Source organism: Apus apus, chromosome 3, assembly GCF_020740795.1.
Source record: "Apus apus isolate bApuApu2 chromosome 3, bApuApu2.pri.cur, whole genome shotgun sequence".
Classification (NCBI taxonomy): Eukaryota; Metazoa; Chordata; class Aves; order Apodiformes; family Apodidae; genus Apus; species Apus apus.
In genome coordinates, this window is record NC_067284.1 from 117806751 (window position 1) to 117823080 (window position 16330).

Sequence of the window (16330 nt, forward strand, 5' to 3'; positions counted from 1 at the left end):
CAGGACTCCTGACGGTACCTTCTCTGGTGGCATGAACTGAAACGCCACAAACCCCCTAACCCAGCCAGGCATCTCCTGACTGAGCTCAGTGAGCAATGCACCAAGCCCTGGCTGGGGCTCCAAACTCCAAGGCTCTCCCTGTAACCTGGTTAATCACAGTGCAAAAGGGGTGAGACTTGCAGTTCTGCCCAACAGCAACCACAAGAGAGGGATGGAACCACGGCAGGAGAAATCAGCGCCAGGCTAAAGAGAAAGCAACCTGCATTGCTCCTCCTACCACTCTGCTGTCCTGCTTTATAAAAACCACACGCTACATAAAAAGCACAAACAAGGACCATTTTCCAGTTGCTCTGAAACGAGCAAAACCAAAAATCCCCAAACAAACCTGCTTTGTCATCCAAAAGTCAAATATTTCAGGTTTCACGCAGTCTTCAGTAGTCTGATAAGGCAAAGGAAAAGTCTTCCATCCTTGGGAACAGCAGCAGTTTACAGGATTCAGAAGAAGGTATTTCCTGTGTGTGCACATGTGCATACACATCTTTTATAGTTTTACGAACATGGATGTAACAAAAACAAATAATCACATTTTCAGTATCATTTTACCACATTTTTCTAATTTATTCAATTAAATGATTTATTTCTGTACTGAACAAAATTCATAAATACACAATCTAGGAGAACAATAGGTTTTCCTCTTGTCCATGAAAAAATAATGCTTTCAAATTTTCACATTTTAAAACCTGCCTTTTTTGTGTGTTTTTAGAGAAAATGCGAGAAGATCATAGTGCCATCTTAATTTACAGAATGTCCCTGTAGGAATTACATTTACAAGAACCTGATACAGAAGCCTATACTTTGCCCCCATAATTAGAGTTCTCTGCAATAGTATTTAAACCAACAGGTTTAAATAATACACCCCATTAACTCTACTTGTAGAGCAATGAGGTATTTATTTTTCAAGTATTAGAACCACAAAGTGTAAAAGATTCTTTGCCAGTTTTACAATTATGCCTTTTAAACCAACACCCACCTTTTTTTAAAAAAAAGAATCAGTCCCACCACCCAAATCAGCCCATTGCTTTCAGATTCCAGTGTCTTCTGTCTTAAGAAATGCAGAAATATCCATTTACTAACAGAAAAAGCTTGTTGGAAAAAGCCATATTAAGTAATGCACGTGAAGCATGATTTTTCTAGTGATGAAAGCTATTAGAAAGGTGATCCAAGTCTATTCCCATCATTTCTTCTGCTGGTTTTACTAAAGTCCTTCCAAAAAAAGATATTAAAGAAATTTTTAAAAAACTGCAGAGAAAAAATAAAACACGCCTTCATAGCATGGAAGAAACTCCACTGACTGCAGAGATGCTCATATCACCTTTGGTTCTTCAGAAGAAACAATCAGATCACTTCTACAACAGAAGGTACCAAAAATGACAGGTCAGCAAAGAGGGACAAAGCTCACTTCAAAAATGCTATGATTTTATGCAATTATTTACTGTCAGATGATTCTCCTTACATTCTCTACACACAGAAAAAGAAATTGAGAGTCCAATTCAACTGGCTAAATTATTATTTGTTTACCTAACATCCTTGAAAAGTTATTGGGAGAAACCCAGCATGCTGCAAACCATCCCTCAGCATTTGTGTCAGCAAGAACTTGGTGAGCAAAGTGCTCCCAGAATGTCCCACAGAAGGCAGGCACCCTCTTCCTGAGGGGGCATTTCAAAATGCTTCCATTTCCATCACCTTATATCAATTAAGAGCTCTAGGTCCTCTGTCAATCACAACACAAGTGTTAATGAACCAAGTCAAACCTACCTGCTGTTTGATGTGTTTGAACACTATCTACCTGAGGCAAGAGAGTCCCCTTATCTTCAAAGGCTATGATTGGATTCAGAGGAATTTCAGGACTATCGCTTCCATCATTGTTCATGGCGTCCAGCCGGGGTGGTTTAGAACCAAGAGGCAGGTTTATAATCTCTTCAAAGTTATCATTCTGCATGGACATTCCATTCTCATTTGCGTTTTTCTCTGGATTGAGATTGCTGAAAGAGAAAAGCAGGCATTTCCTCATACACTTCATCTAGAACAGAAATTTAGTCTCCCTCAAAGCAAGATCACCAATGGAAGGAGTTTTCATTAATCCAGAGGGTTCTTTGAGCTAATAAAAGCAAAACTATGTTTCTTTCATAGCAGCAACTCTTTTTGCAGCCAGGTACTAGATTTGCCTTCCCTCAAACACACAGGATAGTCCCTACATTTGGCCACACAATACCCAGAACCACAGAGAGCTTCATGAACACTGTGGTTCTGAGCAAGGACTGCGAAGGGCAGCAGCAGGAACACCCCAGCAGCACCCCCACTGACACCCTGAGCCACCCCCTAATGCACCTTGCAGCCTCTAACACCTTTTTTCAGGTTTCATAACCTTTGCCATGCCCTTCCTCTTATTGCAAATCCATATAATTGCTCTTAGATAAGATCACTGTCATCGTTATTCCCTGGATCAGCTCCTGCTTCCAGTGTTGGAGCAGCCTCTTCTGGCTGCCACTCAGCCAGATAAAAAGCTCCCTTCCCACACAGCTTCTCCTTTCAGGCCCTTCTGCCCTCCAAGTTCCTAGGGCTTACTGCCAAGGCACTGCACAGCTCTGCACTCCTCCCACTCCCCACACCCAAGCCGAGAAACCCCTTCCAGCATCCTTTGTGCCAACCTGCACCTTCCCATCTGCATTGGGCAGAGATGCCTCATGAGGAAGCTCTTGGACATCCCCCAGTCGGGAGCTGCTCCAGCCCACACACACTCTGCAATTACACTGCTCTCCTGCCTGATAGTCCTGCCTCTGCCCTCCCAATCCTGTCATTAGGTTCTGTACTGTCAAATCCTGTTGTCTCTGCAGACACAGGGACTCTCTTGCCAGAGGGGAGAGGCTCAGGTGCTACCTCAGTGAACAGGATGACAGTAATGGGACCACAAGCAGGTACTCAACTGACACAAATCCTGGGTGCTTCTGAAGGCCCTCAGGTTAGATCCCAACAATCTTGGGACCGCATCATGACTATTCAGATTGTTTGGAAATGCTACAGCCACAAAGGCAATTTTCCTAGATTTAAACCAAGCTATCAGTTTCCTTGGGCTGTTTCTGAGCAGGTGGTTTGGTTTCACAGGCTAATTTTCTCTAACCTTAAAAAACAAACAAGCAAACAAACAAAACCTGCTTGCAAGTGACATATGTTTTACCACAATTTCCTGGCTTCTTTGGGTGCCCAGCTCTTCATAAACAATTACAGAATCCTTTTGCAGTACTTTCCAGGAGACAGAAAGTAATTACTGCTCTTTGAAAGTTTCCCAAGCCCCGTTTTCCTGTGAGAATGACATGCTGGGTTTCATCTCAAGCCTTTCCACCCATCACTAGTTCTTTTTCAGAAAGGCACTCCCCTTTTTTCATCTGTGGCTCTACCAACTGCATTTCAGAGTGGGAAGTTTGTTTCTCAGCATTGAGCTTGGGAGCAGCCACAGAAACCCAGGCAGGTCACAAGCCACCAGGTCCCTTTTCTGCAGAGATCTGCACTTCCAAGGTGAGGAGGAGAGGCTGAAATGCTTTAGAACTAATAAAGCCTGCTCATTTATGTCTAGTTAATAGGCTATTGCTCACTATAAGGTATCCTAATACTTATTTTGTTCCTGTCTACTACAAGTCACCTTACCAGAGTGAGGATAACAGGGTAAGTTTGATGGGTGGGGTAAGAACATGGAGGGAAGAGCAGCTGCTGATCCATGTGAACTGAACAGCACAGGACTTGGGTGCAATGAAAACAACCCTTGCTTCTGCAAACAGAGATGAATGTTTCTACCCGACTGATCAGCTGACTTCACAGATTAATAGTTCTTCATTTTCGTTTACTTGTCATTGCCCTGCCAGCATTACAGACTGAGTTACACCAGGATTCACAGATGTCTTTTGTGCACTCACAAAGGGGGGACAGAAGGTGAAACCATTACTGTGAATCTTCTATATTCAATGCTATAAAGTCTTTTATATTTTATGCTGTTTGCTCCACCAGATTACTAGGAAATCAAGTCTAGAAGAAACAAAGGGAAAAACAGAACTGTGGCATTAATTCCACTTGACATGGCAGAGGCCATAAACTCCAAAGGAGATTAGACAAATTCCTAGGAGATCTGTTTGCCCTCCAGCTTCTGGTAATTAGCAGCTTAGGGACTACTTGAGCCTATGCTTGCATTTGGGCCACAATGCTCAGTAACCCTTTTCTGACCAGAGGATCTCCTGGTTCCTACTTCTTTTTTCCTTTTCACTCTCTCCCTATGTGACTGCTACAGGCCATTAAGGAAAAAAAAAATAAATAGAAAAGTAATGGATTATTGACCTGCTACAGCTGTTCTCACTGTCTTATGTCCCATTCTTAAGAGATGTCTCAGTCCAGCACAACACTGGAGATACCCTCTTCAGGCATGTAATACTGCAGCTGTGCTTCTAAGAGCTGGGTAATTTTGGCATTGTCCATAAGTGTGGCAGCAGCAAGACACACAGTGGAAGCTCAGTGCTTTCCAACAGAAAAGCCTTGCAAGCATCTGAGGACAGCTTCACAGCAGCTAAAAAGAATTAAGTGCCTGTGCAGCTTTGCTTTTGGAACTGGACACATCAATATTAACAAGATAGACCAGAGGGAGTTGAGAGAAGAGCAGCTAATTTAAGTAAAGGAACTGGAACACTGAAAAAGGTAAAAACTACTGAAAATTACATCTGACACAGATTATTTTAGACAAAGCTCTGTGTAGACATCATCTATATGTAAAGAATTTGAAGAGGGTAAAGAAGAATAAAAAAGATCAACTTTCAGAATTTGATGTGCGTTTCTTTCTGATAACCCATCTGAAACCAGAACAGACCCCAGACTTACGGATTATTTAAATCAAGGTTGGAAAAGACCTTCAAGATCATCCAGTCCAGCCACCTGCCCTACAACCCCTGACCACTAAACCATCTCCCTCAGCTCCGTATTTACCCTTTTTTTGAGCACTTCCAGGGGTGGTGCTCTTTCCTCTCTCTTGAGGAAAGAATTAGAAAGCAGAGAATGAGCAGTGATCTGTAAGTAGAAGATGGGCTAGGCAGCTGTACCCGTTATGTTCTTCTTACAGGATTCTACTGTTCAGTAAAGCAAGTAAAAAAAAAAAAAACTGGAAAAAATCTTGTTGGAATCTTTTATAATTTACAAAAAAAGTCTGAAAATACTTTAACATTGTAAATTATTTTCAAACAACTGTTTCACATTCATTTTTCTGTTTTTTGGACCCCAAAACCCCAGAATCTAGCCAGAAGTAGACATGTCACAGCATCACAGAATGTTAGGGGTTGGAAGGGACCTGGAAAGACCATCCAGTCCAACCCCCCTGCCAGGCAGGGTCACCCAGAGCACATCACACAGGAACGTGTCCAGGCGGGTTTGAATGTCTCCAGCCAAGGAGACTCCACAGCCTCCCTGGGCAGCCTGTCCCAGGGCTCTGTCACTCTCACAGGAAAGAAGTTTTTTCTGATGTTTATGTGGAACCTCCTGTGTTCCAGTTTGCACCCATTGCCCCTTGCCTATCACTGGACATCACTGAACAAAACCTGGCTCTGTCCTCCTGACACTGCCCTTAACATATTCGTAAATATTGAGGTTGCCCCTCAGTCTCCTCCAAGCTCAAGAGACCCAGCTCCCTCAGCCTTTCCTCATCAGGGAGATGTTCCACTCCCTTCATCCTCCCATGACCCCAACTATGGGCATTCTGACCCCAAACACAGGTGTTCTGGGTTTGGCCGCTGAACAGCCACCAGTCCTGGTCAAATGCTAGGCTAGAGCATCCAGGCTAGACCCCAGTGGTGTACAAAACAGACCCACCAGCACTTCCACTTCCCCCACCCCCTGAGCTGTAGGGAGAGCAGGAACTGACTGTTGCTCCAGGCCTTAAGATGACTCCTCCTGCCCGCACAAGCACATGCCACAGGTACCACAGCCAAAGCTTTTTAAAGTTCTGGTCAGAAAGCTGAGCTATCTTGCCCTTAAAACATACTCGAGTTTTTTCCAGACAAAAGCCAAATCTTTCTTGGGACTGGAGTGAGGACCTTGCACAGGAGCCCATCTCCTGCTGCTGGTGTGCACAGAGGTGCAGAGCCCTGTGCTGGCCCCTGGGGCTTGGACCATGTGATAACATCTGTGCTGCCAAGTATTCATTCCTTGCAAAAGGTTGTCAGGCTACCTGGGATAAGCTCACTCTGGGATGCTACCAAGTGCTCCGGCCTTTGCCTTCCCAGTCAGGGTGGCTGTACCTCTGGAGCCCCCACACACCCCTCCCCTTGTTGCTGTTCTTCCATCTCATTTATTCACTCCTTGCTTGGGCCATTCCGAGGTTCCTTCCACAGGGGTCAGAGTGCCACATGACAGCATTAATTAGCGTGGCACATTTTACATGGCAACCCTCAAGGCGCTGATAAGGCTGGGAGTGATTAATATTTAATGGCTGCCTGAGACAATGAGGAGGTGGCTCCTGCAGCTCCTCCAGGGCAGTGCAGAGCCCAGTGACACTGACAGCCCTTCCCTCAGCAGGAGCCTCCCTGGGGCATGACAGCAGGCTAGGATCCCCCAGGCAGACAGAGGGACAAGAGAGGGCAAATTCCTCCTTCAATTAGTGCCAATCACACCCTGCAGCACACTGCCCGTTACAGACTAGTGATGCCTTCTCATATTCAATGTCTTCTGTGCATATTCTGGCACTGCCTGCACAAAACATGACAGGACCAAGGGGCTGTTTGGCTTTCTGCATTGCTAAAGCTGAAATGACTGACAGCTCTTCCTCATGTAGCAGCTTCTACTCCACTCAACACCGAGGTTTCATTTCAACAGTTTCTCTGAGTTTGACTGACTTGCTTCATTGGCTAGAGAAAGCTCCCCATGTGAAACATCTGCCTCCCCAAATTCTCCTTACGGAGGACAAAGGGGTTTTTTTTAAATGTGAAGCCAAACACCAGTGGTTCTGTATCTCACATGAGGGACTTTGCTAAGTAAGCAGAACTAGCTAATACTTCAAGCAGTTCAGAAATGGAAACGTCTGGCCTGAAAGGGCAATGTTCAGTATGCACAGCAAGAAAACCAGCACTCCAAATCCAGAAGGGTTTTGGTGATGCTTAATTCATGGAAAAGAACAGAAAAAACCTGCCCTTCTCATTAAGTTTAACTTACGTAATAATTGCTGGCAAACAAGACATTGTCTCAAACACTGCAAAGATCCTGCTGCATTTTTACAAGATTCTTCCCTATCAGTCGGCAAAAACAGGTTACTGCCAAGTGAGAGAAAGGTCTTTTCTGGACACAGGAAAATAGGCAGAGTAATCAGCTGTCTCTTCTTTAGTTAATGAATACATGGATCTGATTTATTGCTCTAGCAACCCTTATCCTCTTCACCATTCAAGGCTTGGCAGTGTTCTTACCTGTCCATGTTTTCAGGGGGATGTTGATGTGCCACGACCACCCGTGTGCAGGTGAGGGATGTCCCGTTGTGTGGAGGTGCTGTGGCCTGGAGCTGAGGTCCTCCTGCAGGTTCCACAGGAGATGCAGGACTGGTTATGGCTGCAGAGAGAAAACAAGCTTTCATAAAACCAATTGGCACCATCTCACTGCAGACTAGGATAAAACATTGCCTACACAAGAGCCCACTGAAGGCAAGCAACAGTTTTAAAAGACAAGAGTTTTCACACCCCTCCCTCCCCCACACCACCTCCTTTGTCAAGTTTTTGGGCACACAAGCCCTGTTTCTGGTCTGAAGTAATTGGCACAGATTTCAAAGCTACAGCTTTATGGACAAGAATAAACATCTTACAATTACATACACAATTCCAACACATAAGCCAGTAGTCAAAATAGACAGAAAATCTGGCAGAACATGATGCTGGCAATTTTCAACTAGCAATAGCAAATTAACTAGAAGAACACAGGAACATCATCAATTCCATACACTGGTATTTCTTGGTTCCCATGTTGATCACTGCCTGTAATGCAAAATGAAATCAAGAGGAAAAAATCTCCATGGGAAAGATTCTTCTTTCAACAAGTACAAAATCACTACTACAAAATGCTGTAGGGAACAAGATAAAATTAGAATGTTCCTGTGCCTCATCCAAAGACCGTATCACAGATGTTACTGTCCTGCCCCAGGAGGTTCGTTTAAAGCACAACCACAGGCTCCTGCATCATACCTCCAGTCACACTGACTCACACACAGCTTAGCAAAAGGCAGGAGTTGCCCCCCACCCACAGTGGCATCTGTTCCAAGAATCACAAGGACAATGCAGTGTTCACGGGCTTGGACATGTGCATCTGGGTTACCCCAGACCTCAACTGAGGAGATTCCCTTAGTTGGTCTTGCTTTGCTATGCTCTAAATGCTTGAACTGAAGTCTTTCACACCAAATGTCTTGGTCTGATCTTTGACAATTTTTTATGCAAGACATTAGCAATACAGTTGTTGGTGTTTCAACAAATGGAACAAGAGGAAAATACATTGGCTTTAACATTTAAAAGAGAAAAGCAGAAGAAAGTTGTTCTGCTCTGGAAAGGCAGTGATCTTTGTTTTTGAAGCAAAGGCCAAACAAATGACAAAAAGGTGGTGCATTTTGTTTCATTGTGTGATTTGGCCGTTCCCACAAAGGTGTCCTCACATTTTCACAAACAGTAAGACTGAAAAAAAGAAAAATCACCATTTGTGTACAGTCAGCATTCTGTCTGTTAGAGGACAATAACTTAAAGTTGGCTGAAACATGTCCACTCACTCCTACCTTTAACTGAAGGGCATATCTAGATAAAGCAAAGCCAAGAAGGAGCAGACCTGAAGGTGAGGGCAGTTTTATCTTTATCCAGTCACTCCTGGACTCCAGCCTTCCCTTGGGCCTGGGGAAAGGGAGGTCCAAATTCTCATATGCCTTAGAAAACTGCTTACTCATCTTCTGCCTCAGGCAGGACAGTGCTAGCCACAGGTCAGAGCCATTTAAAGTTTCAAGAATTATTTAAGTGGTTTATAGCACCTTCAACAGTGCCTGCAGCAAAAGAGGCATCTCAGATGCATTCTGCTTTAGCAGTTCCCAAACAGTTTTCCACCTAAGATGTAAACAGCTTCCAAAGACACACAAAGAAATCTGTGTCAAAGGGTTTCCTGGCAGTGCTAATTAGAGCATTCACTTTAAATAGGGCAAAAAACCCCAAAACTACCCAGTGCTGTTATTTGTCTTCCATGTTACTCAGCTCACATATAGAAGAAAAATAAAATAATTGTCATTTAATGTGCTATGCTAAGATAAGCCATTTGATGGCAGTGCCTTTAAATACTGCTAATTCAGACTCAGTGATTGTTGAATATGAGATACATTTTATTTTGCTTCCTTCATTGCAAGTATTAAAATCTCACCTAAGATTTTAATGACCTGGGGAAGAAAGGATAGAGGGAACAGAACAGAATGGAAGACTGAAAGTATAGGTATGACAGGGAGACTCTAAGCTTTTGTAGGAGCTGAATTTTGAAAGAAATAGAACTTAAGACCAAGTGAATAAGGCAGCAGGGAGGTGCTGAGATAATGAAGTTTGTTTTGATGACTGAGATGAAATAATCCTTTAAGAAAATGGAAAAAGAAAATGGAAAACAACCACATCTGTAATGCTTTGCAAAAGAGACTGCAGAATCAGTTTCTTTTGTGATCAGAATCAGAAAATAATTCCTTTTCCCTTTTTAAACAACTAAACTTGGCAAGAAACTCTCTCTTGTTAAACACCCACGTGACAAAGTTGCTAAAAGAGCTGACTCATTCAGTAGTGGCCAACCACCTAGTCAGAAAGGCTAAATAAAGAATATTTGCTAAAGCTTCAGTCACACTTCCCTCCTGGTTTTCTTTACTGCAATTAGTGTGCCAGGTTTCAGAGCCCTATCTCAAGTCACTGTGTTCAGGAGGCATTAATTCAGCAGTGGTGCTCAGGGCACAGTTCAACACAATACCTGCTTCTCCAGGACTATTGGCCTTTGATATGTGTCCATTTTGCTGGTCATTGGCTTTCTACAAAGGAAGCACAGTTTTGTAAATTAAAACTGGCACTAAAGAAGTGAAGCATGCCCAATATTTGCACATGGTAATATCAGTACTGACCTTATCTGCAGCTTCTACACGCCTAGTTCTCTTCATGATCTCTTCAAGCCTCTACAATGAAATGTAAAGGAGTAAAATAATGTTTGTTGGCATTAATTTAATAATATCTCTCCCAAACCACAACTGCTTGCCATGTATCAATTGAATCTCTTTATTGCAAAAAGATTGATTATTTATTACTGTTGGGCATTTTCCCTTCACTTTCACGTTAGGTGGGTGAGGACTGCAGCTTCTCCAAGAGCACAGTTATATCATGGATAACTTCACAGAATCACAGAATATTAGGGGTTGGAAGGGACCTCCGAAGGTCATTGAGTCCAACCCCCCTGCCAGAGCAGGTCCAAAACTAGGGCAGGTCACTCAGAAAGGCATCCAGACAGGTCTGGAAAGTCTCCAGAGAAGGAGACTCCACAAACTCTCTGTGCAGCCTGTCCCAGGGCTCTGTCACCCTCACAATAAATAAGTTCTTCCTCATGTTGAGGTGGAACTTCCTATGCTTGAGTTTGAATCCATTGCCACTCGTCCTATCACAGGGCATAAGTGACAAGAGCTTGTCCCTGCCTTCTTGAACACTCATGTATTGATAGACATTCACTAGATCCCCCCTCAGTCTTCTCCTCTCTAGACCAAACAGCCCCAGGTCTCTCAGCCTTTCCTCATCAGGCAGGTGTTCCAGTCCCTTCATCATCCTTGTAGCCTCCGCTGGACTCTCTCCAGTAGATCCCTGTCCCTTTCAAACTGGGGAGCCCAGAACTTCCTACAGCTGAGATATAAGCAAACTGCTGAGGCAACTGAATTACAGTTTCTCTGCATGTACTGAGTTACCTTCTTCCTTTCCAAACGCTCTTGCTCTTCTCTTTGGAAATGCTTTTCCCGCTCCAAGCGAATCCGCTCGGCCTCCTCCCGCAGGCGAGCTTCCTCTTCTTTCTGGGTTGGTGGCAAAGGAAGGGAAGTGAGGAACAATTTACTGCTTAAGGACAGATTGACACTGTTACCTGCTTAACTATGCATATCTGCAACACCCTGAAAAGACACTTCTGGGGTTTACCAGTCACCAGCGATCTTCTCAGACTGAACTGCACATTCCTTGATTCATCTCCATGTTTTGCATGGGATTAAGGGATCATCTCTGAACAATGGGCACCATCTTTGGTTATGTGCCTCTTCTGGGGCACATGCCTGAATGCACACCAGATAAGAAATAAATTTCCTAACCTTCACCATGAAAACAGAAGTCAGGAAAGTATCCAAGACATTCCTGTTTTGAGTGGTGGATGGTTTTGAGAGTTAAAAGCAGCAGAATGTTCTGTGTGGGCAACAGAGTCATCACTTAATGCGACCAAGGACAAACAGCCACAGGAATGCTTGCACAACCTTTGCACTGCTGCTTTTTTGATTAAATGTGAAACTTATCTGAAATACACTGTAGAGAGGCCTTGCTCCTTGACAGTGACGACATTGCATGAGGGAGCTACTACAACAGTTCATTTGCTAAGGCTGCAACTTCCAAAAATCACCTGGCCAAGTGGTACATCTGGGGACGTTCCTCAGTTTAGCATTTCAAAGACAGCAGCATAAATCTGCAGTTTCTAAGCTATATTCACTAACACAATCCTTTAAACATTTATTTCCTGAAGCACACATTTATTTATTCACCAGAAGAAAACAATAAGGTCTATGAAGCAGATGGAAGTGCTGAATTCTGGGGGTGAGAAAGTGTACACACAAAGCAAGAGCACATGCAAGAGATGAATCCTGTCCAAACTCCTTACCACAGCCTCCTCTGAAGCTGGTAAAACAATATTATGCCCATCAAAAATGAAAGCACTTTAAAAATTGTATATTGATTTATTTACTCTTATGTCTTTCAAGTAGCTGCTCTGATTTCAGGAAGACTGCACCAGGTAAAGGCTCTCCTTGACTAGATTGAAGAGATCAGAACCTACTGCCCCTCCCCATTATCCCCAGACAAAAGCAATACTGGGCACAGGTTCAGACCTCAGCAGTGCCATGTCTCCAGCACTTTGAACAGTTAGTCATCTTGGCATCTAGACTTCCTGTGACTGTGGGGACCAGGAGCTCTCTGGTGTAACACCATTCATTAAACCCCCCCAATAAAACTCAATTGATTTTTGCATCACAATTTATGAGGAACAGGAAAGGATTTGTTCTTAATAAATAAATTCTACAGGGAAAACAAAACCAAACAAATCTCAACTCCCTACCACATGTTTCTGACAGGAAAAAATCCCTTTGCCAGTCTGTGGAACGAACTCTGCCACAGCCCTATTCACTATTTATATCTAGGTGCTGCACACAAGGTCTTGCTTCATCGACTTTGCTGCCAATCAGACTGGCACAGAATTCCAGGAGGGAAGCATACTTGTTTCTGAGCACGCTCCATCTCTTCCTTCTCCCTCTGCTCCCTCTCCTCCGCCTGCCGGCGCAGCCGCTCTTCCTTCTCCCGCTCCTCTTCATCCTTCCGTTTCCTTTCCGCTTCCTGCCTGCGAGCTTCTTCCTCTTCCCGGCGAGCTCTTTCTTCAGCTATCCTCTGTGACAGCTCCTCCTTCTTCAGCCTGCAGTCACGAAACAGGGATAAGAGGGAAAAGCCCCAACACCAACCCAAGAGCACCGCACTGCAGCACAGCCGGTGAAGGTGCTCGGTTGTCAGGCTTGTGGAGCATCCCAACACCTCAACTGGGTAGGGCCAAGCTGTCTGTCCTGCTTCCAGCAGGGGCTGGAGGTGAAGCCCTGTGGAACACAGAAATACTTCCCAGCATATGCCTGCCTGGCTGCCACTGCTCCGAGGCACCTGCTGGCTCAGAAACAGCACCACTGCCTTCAGTGCCTCCTGCAAAGCAGTTCTTCCTCTAGTGCTGCTGGTCACCTTCTGAAGTGGCTTACCTTCTTGGTGCTTACCTGGTCTTGCAGCAGTGACTCCTGAAGTTAAAAGAAGTATCTACTTCTGCTGATTTTTGAATGTAACCTCCTAACCTCACTAATGCCCCCTCATCCTTGTGTTATGGGAGGGAGTAACTTTTTCCCATCACCTTTGATGTTACTCAAATTATTGAGGACTCTGTAGCTTATCATCTCCCTGCTCAGAAACAGAGGGCAGATGGTCTTCCCACCTGAAGAATCCTCACCTGTTTAGTGCATTTTCTTATGGGAGCTGTTCTATACTTGTGATGACCCTGATGTCTGTTTGCACTCATTTTCCTAGTTTTACCAAAGTTACTATCTAAAAAAATAAGAAACTCAACATTTGAAAAATGGATTCACCTTGGATAGTTCAGAACAACATCTCCATTTTGTTCTCTAGTAACTCATATCAGTTCATTTATTTTGTTGTCCATCGCTCACCTGATACTTCTATATATTCAACTCCAAACAAGACCTCTTCCATCAGCAATAATTAGAGACCACCAGCACAGAAACTAAGTTAGGATTATTTCCTCATGAGCATTCCTTCATGCTTAGCAGTATTGGGGTTCGGCTTCCATTCTGTATCCCAGCAATATAAGATACATCTGAAACACTTCACAACTGCTCTATCTCACTGAAGACCAGCATTTTCTCACTGGCAACAACTCCTTTCAAGTCCACTTATGAAAGTATTGAACAAAGACTGAAAACTCCTTTCACTGAGAAAGTTGATTATTCTTTAACTTTTGGGCTGGATCTTTCAGTTTGATTATTTATTCACCATAGCACTTCTATGCTACAGTAACTTACGGCCTTTAAAATCCTTTTTGAGAGGAACCATGATGCAAGCCTTTTGGTAAGCCAGGTTCTTTTAACTGGCTCTGCCTTGCTCCTACATTCAGCAAGGCTGTCAAAGTACTCCAACAAATTCCAGGCACAGCCTCCCTCTAAAAAGACATTCAAACTTGTGTTATAACCACAATCCTAAGCACCCAGATGGGCTACTCAAGTTCCAGTAGAAAATGAGATGCCGCATCAATTACCCTCCAAAACTGTTAGAGGGCTTGATTTTAAGTGAGAACATAATGAGCTTTAAGACACAGCTGTTGGACACCTAAACACCAGCCATGGTAGAGATCTTACAATTCAAAGAGACACTGTCCCACACACTCCTAGCTGGAATAAATAAGTATAGCTTTGTTAATCTCTGAGGAAACAATGACTCACTACAGCAAGGATCTGCTGTCTCCTCCTGCCCTATTTTAAAGCACTATTTCAGATAAATTTTAACCTTACAGATCTGCTTAGATGTACACTGTGCCTACGAAAAAGCCCAACAGGACAATTCATTTTCAGGGAGGAACTTGTGCCTCCTGTACTTCATTACTGTGCTTCACAGATCACAATATAACAACAGAATATACAGCAGAAGCTGCGAGGAGGCTGGTAAAAGCCTCTCTTCTGCACTGCAGAGGTCTAGAATCACCTTTCCAGCTCTTCTCTCTCCCTCCTTTCTTGCTCCTCCCGTTCCCGCTGCTCACGGGCCAGGCGCCTCTTCTCAGCCAGCAGCCTCGTGGCTTCTTCAGGGTCAGTTGTGCCTGCAGAGGTCTTCGTGGGGGCTGGAGAAAGAGCTGGTGGAGCAGGAGGTAGGGATGGGCTGGCTGCTGAAACAGATGGGAAGGAAAACTAGCTTGTACAAACACAATAACCAAGATGACACTCTCTTGAAAGGAAAAGTTTCATATTTTCTGTAAAAAATTCTTAAGCTAACCCCACATGTAAAACTGTTAGCCTGAGGTCTCAGATCTTGGTCCCAGCCATTGCTTCCTCTGGCTTTGGCAAAAGACACCCCATTTAAAGTGCTGCTCACCACTTTGTCTACAGTATCCTCCTCTTTTGCCCCTCTCTACTACTCATTTTCTTTGCCATGAATACAAACCACTTCACTTCTCAGTATCTTTATCACTCATAACCTGTTTCCATACTAAGTGACCTTGGCACAAACTCAAATATTGACTGACTCTGAAAAGAAGTCAAACATCCCTTCCTCCTGAGCTACGCTGTCAAAGAAGCAATATGATGCTTCTTTGGTCTTCACCCCTACTTGGGAAGTACAACTTGGAAACCTCTGCAAGGTCATCCTGGAGATGTCCCTGAGATCCTTTTAAAAAGAAGCTTTCTCCTTAAAAGGAGCAGTCAAAAGGTTATCAGAAGAGCAGTGAAAACTCAAGCTAACGTGGCAATTATCTCATATCTTCTCTATGTGCCTACAGCCAACAGATGCATCCATTGATTATTGTAAAACACTAGCTTCTTGTGGTAGTATCTGGGTATCAGTCTGGAACTACAGTAACAGAACTTGTTAGAACAAAAGAAATCAATTACCATCAAATCTCACAGGAGAACAGCCCCCAACTACACATCTTGCAGTTAAATGCAGGATTATTAATACATAAAACTGTTTCCTGGAGGACAGTCACAAAGAATCTATGAATTTTACAGTCAGAATGCTAAGTAACCCATCCTGGGAATCTCAGTGGCCATAACGGCCATTTTGTCCCATCTGCCAGACAGTTTATGCCATATTTACAATGCACTAAAATGTCTCCTAGCAAAAACCTCCATACATTTTGCATTTTCAGATTTACCTTTAGACCTTCCTATGCTTTACGATCATTATTTTATTTTGTGTGCACATCCTTTTCTGCCTTGCTGCTTTTCAGGGTTGGCATGGTTTGGTGTGGGATTTGTTTGTTTGTTGTAGGTTTTTTTAAATAACTGATTTTCCCTGAAAAATTCTGCCTGTTCCTCTTCACTCTCCTCCTTGGTTCTCCTCTGCATTCCATGTTATCCTGCTAATGTCTCTCACGAGGTGGCACTCTGGCAATTTTACAGGTGAGCTGGCAGTGTTACCAGCTCAACTGCACCAAGTGTCTCTCAGAGCTGGACATTCTCATTGCTCACACTACCTTACAGAATGGCTTCCTCTACCATTACTCCTCAGATCATTATAATTCTACTCCAGCAGTTTGAAAAGAAGCTGTGTTGGGCTGTGATGGACAAATCCCAGCCCAAAAGGGCTGTGAAGCCACACCATGTGAGGCAGGTCTGCGTGTTTACACTTTCCTCATAATGACCATACATCTGCAGGAATGTTCTGAATAATTTAGATTAACAGGTGACAGAAAACTACTGAAAGCTACATTGCTTCAGAGAAAGGGA

The 16330-nt window shown here is 43.7% G+C and overlaps 1 protein-coding gene across 11 annotated transcripts in view; it reads right to left on the bottom strand.

Annotated features, from left to right (window-relative positions):
* Positions 1-594: 594 nt before the first annotated feature.
* MAP7 (microtubule associated protein 7) overlaps positions 595-16330 on the bottom strand; it is a 106878-nt gene continuing 91142 nt past the window's right edge. For 9 of the 11 annotated variants that reach the window (XM_051614350.1, XM_051614361.1, XM_051614360.1 and 6 more), the window contains 7 exons: positions 14595-14772; positions 12567-12759; positions 11009-11110; positions 10184-10234; positions 10036-10093; positions 7485-7623; positions 595-2042 (listed from right to left, as the gene is read on the bottom strand). In XM_051614350.1, coding sequence (XP_051470310.1) covers positions 1793-2042; positions 7485-7623; positions 10036-10093; positions 10184-10234; positions 11009-11110; positions 12567-12759; positions 14595-14772 — 971 coding nt within the window. In that variant the 3' untranslated portion in view covers positions 595-1792. The remainder of the gene's footprint in view (positions 2043-7484; positions 7624-10035; positions 10094-10183; positions 10235-11008; positions 11111-12566; positions 12760-14594; positions 14773-16330) is intronic. The other 2 variants (XM_051614352.1, XM_051614351.1) reach the window with 2 other exon arrangements.